Source organism: Drosophila busckii, chromosome X (assembly GCF_011750605.1).
Source record: "Drosophila busckii strain San Diego stock center, stock number 13000-0081.31 chromosome X, ASM1175060v1, whole genome shotgun sequence".
Lineage (NCBI taxonomy): Eukaryota > Metazoa > Arthropoda > Insecta > Diptera > Drosophilidae > Drosophila > Drosophila busckii.
The window spans coordinates 3,439,631-3,451,583 of NC_046608.1; the positions used below are offsets into that span (position 1 = coordinate 3,439,631).

Genomic DNA, 11,953 nt, shown 5'->3' on the forward strand with positions numbered 1-11,953 from the left:
AGGTTTGGTTATCATCTCTAGTGTTAGCATTTAAGAATTTGCTTAAACATTATTTTGCATATCTCCAATAGCATGAAAGCTTAACATTCAATCTAGCAACGAGTTGTTATCTCTACTCGCTACAGCATAACGAGTTGATTTTAATGCTGTGCTGACTAGGCCCATTACAAAGAACAGATATATGGCTATAGCCTTAGCGATATACAAAGCGTTACTTTGATAAACAACTACTCGCTATAATAATGCAGCGAGTAGTTTAATTTTAGGTTATAGCTTATAATCGCTATGGTCGCTGATGATGAATTTAAAAATTTGATTCTAAGCAAGTTAATACACAAATCACATCTCGTTAGGCTACAGCGAGTAATTAATTGTTAACTGTCATAAATGTAAAGTTTCATTTCAATTCAATATAAAATAAAATACTAAGCTCTAGCTGTCTTCAATATATGTTAAACACAGCAAGTTAGATCGCTTATTATTTAAACTATTTAATGTTAAATGAGCAACTCGTTGTTATCTACTCGCTGGCATCATAACGAGTTGCTTTTAATGTTGCCACTGCCTTGCTTGGCACATTGCAACAGAGCGCCATTAAATTGCCATTAGATTGCAAGCAAATGTATACACACATATATATATATATATGTATGTGTGTCTGTGTGTTTGTGTGTGTGTGCATCTAATTGTTGCATAAAATATGCCTTGGCATGCCTGCATGCAACTCGCATGCAAATGGCATGCAAAATTACCGCTAATGAAGCCAAATGGGCCAGAGAGTGTCCAAAACTTAAACATTATGAATATTATACCTAGACGCTGAGACTGAGACTCAGACAGACAGACGGAACGAACAAGCGAACAAAGCAAGCTCTGTAGACAAACAAATCTGGCAGTGGAGAAACTTTTTGGTGGCAGCGGCCACAGAGAAAACCGCGTTGGTTGCCTCTTGGCGAACATTTTTGATAACGATAATGACTTTTGTGCTGCTGCTGCTGCTCGAGAGAGAGAGTGAAAAAAAAAATAAAATTAAGCAAACAATTTAAACAGCAGTCGCTGATGACACATTATTCGCTGCCACGCCCACTGCCCTCTCCCTGCTGCATATACTGAGCAAACATATTTCTTGCATAGGCAATGACTACAAGTTATAGCAAAAAGAAGAAGAAAAAAGCACAGCAGAGCGCAGAAAAATGCCAAATAAATCTTGGCACAGCGTGTACAGCAAAGTGGGTGGTGTGTGTGTGGGAGGCAGCTGTAATAGATGGCAGGTAGTTGTGCTAGGTAAAACGGCGGTTTGCCTGCCAGCAACTTATTGCATTTTTCAGTTTTTAACATGATAATAACCCCATGATGCTGACCTGCTCAGCATATACATCAGCCACGCCCCCTCAAGCCGCCTTTTGTTGCCTGCTTGGCATTTTCGACTACAGCTTTAATACAAATGCCCCTCGCAGTTCTTGCAACTCACTGCTAATTTTTATGCCCTACATAGCCAAAAGATTTGACCTCACACTAATCTTAGACTCTGTATGAAAAAGTAAATAGCAGACTTATTGTTTAGCTTAGTTTTATATAAAATTATGCATAATTCTATTAGTAGCCAGCTTTTTTTTTCATTTGTTGTCGCTGTGAAAAGAAAATTATTCAGATGAAAACAAAATTGAAACAAGCCAATATATTAATATTACTATTACTTTTATATGGAAAGAAATATTTTAAATATTTTATTTCAGCAGCATAAGAACTATAATATCATTAAAAGTTTATTTATTTCACACTAATATTTTTTGAATATTTATTTTAATTATTTTCACATATATTTGTAATTAAATTTTATTTATTAGCAAAAAACGGCTAAGAAATTCAAATTTCTTATTTTTAAAAAGTCTGAATTATCAAGCATTTTGTTTAATATTTTTTTAGTTATGTGCTGCATTTATAAATTAAAAACTAAACATTTTCTCATAACTATGAATATTTTTGTATAATATTCAGCACTATATATAATCTAATCTTCTATGTTGTCTGCTGTTTTGCTTTGTTTTAAATTTTTACAGCTTTGTCTCTTTTTTTTTTTTATAAAAATTTATGCCGCTGCAGCAAATGTGGCAAGTTGGGCGAAAACGTTTGCACCAACTGCCATTTTCCATTTCCCATGCTTATTTTCATTGCTTATGCAGTCCTGCGGCATTTTTCATTTTTGCCCATTTTCCCCCTCACTGCCCCTTTTGCTGGTTTATTTATGTTTTTTTGCTATTATTTTGTTCTCTTTCTGTCTAGCGCTGGTGCCAGCCAACTTTATGATATACGATATGGGTTAGTGCTGGGCACTTTCACTACCCCCCAACACCCCCTTTGAAGGGGATTGTGAATGCAGCTGCTAAATGCTCTGCCCGCACACAAATGAATGTCAATATTGATATTGGGCATATCATTTGGACAGCTCAGCACTAACGAGCTGACAGCTGCCTTCAACTAAATGCAGTTTGTAGCCACTAAAACCCAACCAAACACCCACCAACCAACCAAACCAACCCACCCACCTTGTTGCTTTTATATTTTGTATTTTACGCTTTACCTTTTGGCGTATTTAGATTTTTACGGCCTGCGGTTTTGCTGGCTTTTGCTAGTGACCATATGCATTTGGTTTAAACACACACACACACACATACATACATATAGTTGAGCCTTTTATTGGTAACTGTAAATTATATGCGCATTTGCAGAGATTTTTAGCCCAACAGTGATAAATGCAAGCGCTTAACTGGTCTAAAAATTGCCATAAAAAAGGCTTAGAAAAATTTAAATATTTATGATTTACATTTAGTGCTATACATAAATTATTGCACTATTGTTTTTGATTAAATATTCGCACTTTATTTTTTTTTTACGAAAATTAAAGCACACATATTCAAACTAAATGTCACACACTTGGAGCTGCAGCTGTAACAGAATCAGCCAATGTTAAGTTAACAGCTGTTAAGTTACGACCGTTTCATTCAATAGAAATAACATGCATAAGCTAAACTTTGAACCCATTTAACTTGCAGAAAGAGCAAATCACTTGATTATGGCTTAAGCCTAATGTTGCTGTCTTTAGTTTAATAAATTTTTATTTAAATTTAAAAGTAAGTCATAGTTTTTGATTAAAATAACTACTTATAGAGCGATCGATTTGCTGTAAAATGCTAACAAATATTTCAGTATGAAATATAAAAAATAAAATATTACTTACCCAGCAAAGAAAATAATTCAAATTAGCAACATTTTTAAGCACTTTAAATAATTTAACAAGTGCTGAACAATTTGTAAATATTTTAATAAATGTGCAAATGACAATAAGAATTTAATGCAATTACGAATTAAATGTAATAAAACAAATAACGCTGCAGTTTAGTTATATCCATTTTAATTTATTGTTGCAATTAAGAACAAAATTAATTAAAAGCAATCGAATAATTGAAATGCTTCAGTTGAATAGATTCTTATTAAGCGTGTGCAGATTGCTTTGATATTTGAACTGATCGGCGAGCTGTTTCAATGTCTCATCCTCGCTGAGTTTGTATTTGTCCATAAGCAAGTGAATTATCCATAAGGGCAACAATCTATCATATACCAATGGGCAGTACTGTTAATAAAATATATTTCAAATTGCATGAATACATTAAAAATGACGAGAGCGCAAACATTTGCTGAGATTCGCAAGTTCAATTTCAGTAAATAAGAAAATGAAACAAACGAAAATCAGTTGATTAGGGTTATATAAATAATTTAACTTTTAACTCACTGCCACATCAAATACTTTGCAATATATTTCTGTCAATTTGTTCATCATGCCTTCGCGCATATATTTGCTCAAAATATGCGTCACATGAGTGTGGCCTATGGACATGTAGCTTGAGATATCAAATTCATATTTGCACGAGCCAGCGACAAGATCAAAGTGCTCACGGTAGTTCTCAAACGTATTCAACACCTCTTCCTCGTTCATGTCGTTGAGCTGCCTATGAATATATAAAATTTAAGCTTATGGCAATGTCTGGTACAAAGAGTTTATGCTTACAATGTCTTAACTTCTGGTGCTGGTGCCAGCACTTGCTGTGGCTCTTTGGTTGATATGCTCATGTATTCGAGTGTTAGCTCCAGATACAAATCCTCATCCTTTGCTGGCGGCAGCAGCACTTCCAATTGCGTTCGTAACTCATTATTTGCACATACTTTGACTTTTATGTGATCAACAATCAATTCCGTTTGTATATTAGGCGCATCCTTTTCCCAGTTTCCAATGCTGTCCACTAGATTCCATATGCTGCTCTCAAGCTTAGTCCAACGATTTGGTGACATCCAATTGTAATTTTTGTCTGGCTCTAGCTTGTAAAGCGCCACAATTTGCGGCACAATTTTAACAAAGCAAATGATTTGACGCTCCTTGTATTTATATTGCTGTAAAACAGCGCGAAATTTTCCACTTGTCTTGAATGGCATCTTAATTAACAGCAACAAAAAAAAAAGCAACTACTTAGTTCACAATATTAGCAGAAAATTGCAGCCACGATATAAATGTAGGTTAGGTTGAAGTGCCAGCTGACTAGAGCGGAGTCTTCGCTTGATAACAACAGCCTATCGATTGTAGCTTTAACATAAGCTGTTAAGCATTATAACATTGTCTGTAAGCTTAACATACATTGATAGTGCAGAGCTGCGATTTTTAATTAAAGAATATTTGCTGCTGCATTAATTGATGATGAGCAATGAAAATAATCGATTAAATTAAATGCAACTGAAGCAGCTCGCACGCTTATTTTAGCAAATAATAATAATACGCACTTAATGCATAAATAAACGTTTTAATTAATGCCAAATAAACTGGCCTAATGAATTATAAATTATATTTAGTGCAAACAGTTGAACAAAATACAATAAAGTTATATAATAAACATTAATTATTTACAGCTTATGCTGCATATTGTTGCAAGCATCGATGCGTATGACAGTTTTGCATATCAAAGCAAAGTCGAAGGCTAAAACAAATGCAAAGGGCCAACAAACTTGCAGGCTAAGTCACCTGCGGCAAGTTGTCTTTGGCTTTTGAGCTGACTCAATTTCAATCTACAACTTGTCACTTGCAAGTTGCAAACACAAATACCAGAGCTGGCTAGGTAGCTCCATATATAACTGTATTTAACTGTGCTGCGGTTTTAACTCAATTTGTGTAATTTACAGGACAACAACAACAGCAGCAACAACAACAACAGCAGCAGTCAAGCTGTTAAATGGCAACACAACAAGCAGTTGACACTGGCCAAATGTGACAAACTATTCGAAATGTTGCCAAGTCATCGGTGCACACACACACACACACACACACACAGAGCTTGCCACAGGTTGCAAACTTAGGTTTAATACACTCCAGGGCATCAGCATGCAAACAAACGCATGCAACGAAAACTTTACTTCCAAGGCTTTGGCTTATGAAAATTCCAACTCCAAGACGCTTGCAGCAAATAAATTAATGAATTTTCAAATTCATTAAGACACATGCATTCCCTTATTTTGCAACAAGGCATAACTTCTAATATTGCTAAGCTTATTTATAGAAATTATTTTATTCATAGCACTGAATGATTGAACTGACAAAGTTATATATAAATTATTAAATGAATGCTTTGCTTATTGTTAGAAGCAAGCAATGAATTAATTTAGTATACCAAGCAACTACCTAAACAATTTATTCACATTATTAATAATTATGTTAATGTGATAATTTCACAACAATTGAACTTTAATAAAATAGATTAAAATTCAATTTAAAACATAACCAGGCTAGACTAGCTAAAGATTCCTCATTTAGTTGCTAAGCTCAGCGGCAAGCCACAAAATGTATTTATATATAATGAATTAATTAGTTTATATTAATTGCTTTTATGTCAAGTGATTATTTGATTATAGTAAATGAACTTATTTAATTCAAAGCATAATGCTTGGCCTAGAGTCAATTTAGCATATCAAGCTATAATATTTAAATCATTTACTTCTGAATTTATTAGTTATGCACTTGTTTATATTATTTAGCAATTTGCTAATGAATTTATTAGTCAATTCTTATTGAATTTATTTATATATATAATAATATTTCAACAGTTGCTAAACTGCTGTCAATTAATTAGAATATTAATCAACAAACTAAATTTATGTACTTGTATTTATTTTGTGTACTTTGCTGCTACATTTAAGTTATTTATTAGCTAAATTTGAATTTAATTTAAATGAATTGAATTTAAAACATTGCTAGAGCATCTAAAGTTCGAGCTCGTGTTGCATTTGCTTAAGGCAAGGGCTAGGCCTGGCTTTTGTTGCGGTCGCCACTGAGCAATGTGGCAGGTGTCGTTGCAGTGTTGTATAATGCCCTGCGGCAGTGTTGCTAATTCTATGAAGCAGCTGCTTTACTTTACAGGCTCAAGCTCAAGCTGAAGCTCTAGCTGCAGCAACAAACGCATAGTTTGCCCCAAAATCTTGTTGCCGTTGCTGTTGTGAAAACAGTTGCTGCGGTTGCAACTTCCGCCGGCAGCCACATGCACAAAACTATGCCAAAGATTGTGCAAAATACTGTAAAGAGTGCAGGTTCGGGCTATAGCGCACAACAAGTTTATAAAACAAATAAAATAAAAATGATCAGAAAACGAAAAAAAAAAAAAAAAAGGAAATGTGAGAGAAAAAAAAACAACAACAAGAAACTTTGCTAAAATACTTTTGGGGCAAATATTTTAGGCAGCTTGGCTGCTGCTGCTGCTCATCAGAGTTTCTTGGCCGTTTGGGCTTGCCACAAGAACTTGTTTAGAGCGCACAGTGGGGTTAGTGGCACATGCGGCGTATACGCAATCTGCTCAACAATTTCTGCTTGCTACCAATTACCGGCTGCCACAATTTGCCAAAAGCCAAGGCAACAGCAACACGGAGACTGTAAATCCGTATGCTAGTATTTCTCACATCGTTTTCTAGCTCAGCGCATAACGATTTTTAGACAAGCTGGCGTATACGTAATCTGCACACAAAATAGACGAGCAAAGCCTTCAGCAGCCACCGCAAGTAACTCTCATATGTACATCTATCTATGTGTGTGTGTGTGTGTGTGTGTGTGTGTAGTTGCATTAAGTTGGATTTTGTATGTTGCTTTCTTTTTTTGGCATTGCATACAAATAAAATATCGAGTTGGCCGACATTTTCAATTTCAATTTCAATTTACTCCCAAACACAAGCAAAGCGCAAAAGGCAGCCAAGCCAGATTTTGAACGTGGAATGGAAAACAATTCCCAACAGATAAAACAAAACGTTTACTAAAACACCTGTAAATAATTTTTCGTTTGTCTGCCAGCTTTTTAAACGATAATTAAAACATTTGCAGATAGTTGAGCTTGCAGAAAAATGAATTCTAAATGGCAGTTTCAAAAGGTTAAAGGCTTAAGCGAAACAAATTTATAAACTTATCAGCTTGAAACCTTTTTGATCGATTTATAAAATATATCCAGAGACTGATATATATAACACTTAAATTATAATTAAATTCTAAAGAAATTAAATAATTAAAAGTTGCTATATAATCAAGAGAGTATGTAAAAACATATAATACTATTACTATAATTAGTTATTACCAAAGCAAAATGATTTCTCATTTCAACTCGAGCCTAAGAACTTTTAGTTTGTTTAATCAATCTTAAGTTTAGGGCAATAATTCCAGCATATATGTATATATAGTATATATTTATTTTCTAAGTGCAGAGCGTGCAGTTTGATTGCTTGTTCCTATTCAATTGCACATCACTGTATTAAAACATAGATATAGTCGTTACATGCACGCACACTTATGCACTTATACAGCGAAAAAATATATATGTCTATATGTTATTTTTTGCTACTGCCTCTGGGCAATGTCTTTATCCTTTGCTTGGGCTACACTTTGCTCTGACTACGCTGGCGGGGCTTAGCTTTTCATATGTCATATGAATCTTTCGCGCTTGCTGAGCATGTGTGTGTGTGTGTGTGTGTCTGCATGTGTGTAAGTGTATTTTTAGTCTTAGCGCTGCTAACACAATTTGTGTGTCGCTTGATCTTATGATAGCTCCTGCTCGACTGTCACTAACTAAAGGCTGACTGTCGCTATAATTTTTGGAAAAGGATTTACAATGCGAAAATTACTTTCTTACCTTAAGCCCAGCGCACGCACACTGATGCAAAAGTGTTAGAGAACTGTAAAGAAAAAAAGAAAAAAGTTAGCACTGTGGTGTATTTGGAAATTTGTAATCAAAATTAAATTAGAGTTGATTATTTAATACTAGCTTACATTCATTCCCAAAGTCACTTTATTTCTAAGCAATTGAGTTATGCTTCAAATAAAAACGTTTTACTGACCATTTCAAAATAGAATATACAAAAACTTGCACTTTGCCACGTGGACCTCAACGCATCGAAAATATTTAAACTTAAATCGTCTGCTGCCCACGCTCAGTCTCTACCTGCAGTTGAAGCAAAAATCGTACGATGCTTAGAGAGCGCGCTCAAAGCATCAAAGCGGCGACACTTTAGTTTAGTCGCAGCAGCAACGAGTAGCGATCAAGCGCAAGCGTCCGATGCACATTGAGCGCCACTCTGAGCTTCAAGGCTGCGGCGCTCTCTTGCTCAGTCACAGCAGCAGCGAAGAGCGATCGTGAAAAGAAAAATCATACGATGCACATTGAGCGAACCAGCAGCGAAGAGCGATAGCGGGCAAGTGAGTGAGAGCGAGCAGCGCTGCTCTCGCTAGCAAACCGTAACGAAGACAAGCGCATGATGGAATATTCCATCATGGATAAAGTCAAGCTCATCATATGTGTGTGTGTGTGTATGTGAGGTTGGCAAGCAAGACAGCACGTGTATGGAAATTGTTTCGTTTATTAATATTAGCTCTAACTGGGGTTAACTTTAGCTTAAAACGCAGTCAACGTTTTAAGGCGAAAAACTAAATAAATATACATACATACATACATATGTACATAGGCAAAGCGACTTTGTTTAGCTTTGTCAAACCAAAAATAAATATTCAATACATGTATTACAACTATCATACCACTGTGCCTGCTTACCATGTGACGCGCATAAGAAACAGTTGCAGCTGCTGCTGCTTCTGCTGCTGCCTCCAAATTCGCGAATTGCTTTTCATTTTTCGTATTTTTCTAGAACACATCCTTACCCCCATGCCCAACTCCTAGGCTGGTTCACAACTAAGCGTAAATCCTCAACGAACGAACTGTTTGCGTCTTCTGCTTGGCTTTCTGCCTGAGACTTCAGACTTCAGACTCCTCGCTTCTGTTTGCTTGCTGCATATGCCAATGTCTCCAGATTGGATGCTCTTTTGCCTTGTGTCTATGTCTATGCCTTGCCCATTTTCTTCAACTCTAACCGCTGCTATTTTTTCGGTCTTTATGTCATCCTTAGGCTGCTTTTGGCTGCTGTTCAACATTTGGGCCCTAGCCCACGCCCACGCCTACACCAATGACAGCTGCTGTCAGCTCCTTGCCCCGCTGATGCGCTAGTTTTCCTTTTGAACTTTAATATGCGCTCCCCCAAAAGGATGTGCGTATGTCGAGCCAAACTACAGCTCAATTCTTTACTTCAGTGTTGTCGCAGTTGAGCGAAAAAAAAGAAAAAATAAATAGAAAAATCAGCAAAATAAAATATTAAAGATAGAGAAAACAGAACTGACTATATTAATAGAAAAACAACAAGTTGTCAAAAATTTCAATATGTCTATTAGTTAATAACTGCATCATATTTTTAGAAGCTTTAGTACTTCTATAACTAAAGCAGAGCCTTAAATTTCATATAAAAAAAACCAATCAACTAGAACTATTTTTGATTTAAATTCTTTGCAAATTAATGCTTAATATAAAAGTTAGAACAAGAAAAGGAAGAGAACAGTTCTTCCCTAAAAATAAAAATGGCTGCCTTTGTTTATTTTTTAAACTAAAATAGCCATTAGAAGTTATTTAATGTTTTAAATTTCGACGCAAGCTTTAAATTAAAATGGTTTCGTGCTTGGTTTTAGCTTAGCTGCTTAGTCTGTAACTAATACATATAATATCAGTTGCTAACTATTGAATTTCATAACTGAAAAATGTTAAAAACTTCCATAGAGTGAATTGATTAAATGTTTTTGGCGACTAAAGCAATTGCCAATTGAGCAGCTCTAGCTTGAAAAAGGCTAAAACAACAACACTGCTGTATATACAGATAACACATAATGCCATTTATAATTTACTGCCGATGATTTTATGTTTACTTGGATTGGCTAGAGTGAATGTCATTAGACGTTTAGCCTTGGCTTTGGCTTTGGCGAACGCCGCTGATTTTGTCATAGAGAGTGCTTAGCATAATTTTAGGCGCATTTGCGGCATTAGCGAAACACAACCAATTTATTATTAAGCGATTTACTATAGACAATGCAAGAGAGCGACTTTCTTGCAGTGCCAATGACCCTTGAGAGCTAATTGCGTATACGTTATTATAAATTTGCCATAAGCTGCTGAAATTAATTACCAAGTGTAATGCTTGCATTATTCAAGCAGTCAAAGTGCTGGGACTTTAAGTCAACTAAGCACAAACAAAAGCAAAACAAAATTTAGCATTGCATTTAAATAGTTGTTGTTGTTTTTGTTAGCTTGGCGCTGTTTGCTTTCAAATTATGATACCCAGCAAAGCAACAAATTTTAATTGCAAGAAACTGTTTGCAAATTACTTTACCGCACTCACACACACACACACAGACACACACACACACTAATACTTTGAATAAACATAGAGAGTTTAATGTAGTGTATGCAAGTTCCGAGGGTGGCTCACTAGGTTGCACACAAATTGTTTATTAAATCGATTACATGCTGAATGTAATATAGAAACATATTAAATATTAATCTATTATGTTTTCACACTTCGATTGAAACTCTAGTTAAATTATTACAACAGCAACAGTAGGGCTATAAAAATATTATATGATACATTTAAAGAATTCACTGTAAATGTGAAAAAAAAACAATCAAGCTAATAAAAGATATGGTATGGAACTCTTAGCTATTGTTTAAGGAATCTTTAAAAAAATGTTCATCTGTGTTTGATAGGAAGAGACATGGAAATCATAAAAGAAATCTATAGTCCAATATTTGCTGATGTAAACACCCAAATTCGGCAACTAGCTTAGTTCGAATCTTATGAAATTCGATATTTAACACTAACATAAGCCTATTTAAACGTCTTGACCATTTTTTAATGCCCTGCTATTTTAAATTAAGCATGTGTTTCATATTATATTAATATAAAGCAGAAACAAAGAAAAAGTTAAAACAATCTGCCTGAAAGTTTCAGAGAATATTTTACAATGATTAGCCAATTGCATGTGCTTAAAATAATCTATTAACATCTAAAAATCAACTATATAATGTTTGTAAAGGACAAGAACTTATTGAATCACCCTCGCATGTGTGCATAATGCTAATGTGAGCAGCAGAAATGTGTGAAAGTAAGAAATAATTGTAATCAGATTAGTTTTGTTATCATGTTTCAGTTTAAATAGCTGTCAAAATTATATTTATTTGAAAGAAATTTCAAAGAATAAAGGTATACGCTAGTCGAGCTTTTGAACTGCAATACAAAGCTTTAATATATGTGTGTGTGCGTGTGTGCAATAAATTTATTTAGCCAAAACGCGTTAAGCGCATAAATTGTTGAGCGCAAGCTGCTTAAGGGTTGCCAACCCGTCGCGAAACGTGCGCAACTGCCTTTGTATGCGTGTGTGTGTGAGCGCAAGTGTGAAAAATGGAAATTTATTGTTATTATAAGCCTCACATGCATAGCACACAGACACGTTGCTCTAACACCTTGCTGCTCTTTGTCCTTTTTATTACATGCAGACAAAATAATAATG

General features: G+C 35.0%; 2 protein-coding genes across 3 annotated transcripts in view; both read right to left on the bottom strand.

Moving 5' to 3' along the window:
- LOC108607210 overlaps positions 1–11,953 on the bottom strand; it is a 45,386-nt gene that overhangs the window by 18,663 nt on the left and 14,770 nt on the right. Inside the window, exon 3 of the transcript XR_004458918.1 lies at positions 8,205–8,247. The gene's annotated coding sequence lies outside the window, so the exon portion shown is untranslated. The remainder of the gene's footprint in view (positions 1–8,204; positions 8,248–11,953) is intronic.
- On the bottom strand, positions 3,430–4,582 carry LOC108607209 (CG4951). 2 transcript variants are annotated; one of them, XM_017997876.1, is made up of 3 exons: positions 4,067–4,582; positions 3,791–4,007; positions 3,430–3,631 (listed from the first exon to the last, which is right to left on the bottom strand). In XM_017997876.1, exons 1-3 carry the CDS (start codon positions 4,486–4,488, stop codon positions 3,473–3,475), a joined length of 798 nt encoding a protein of 265 aa, XP_017853365.1. In that variant the 5' UTR covers positions 4,489–4,582; the 3' UTR covers positions 3,430–3,472. The 2 variants fall into 2 exon arrangements, with proteins under 2 accessions (XP_017853365.1, XP_017853366.1); XM_017997877.2 differs by having other exon boundaries at positions 3,457–3,608.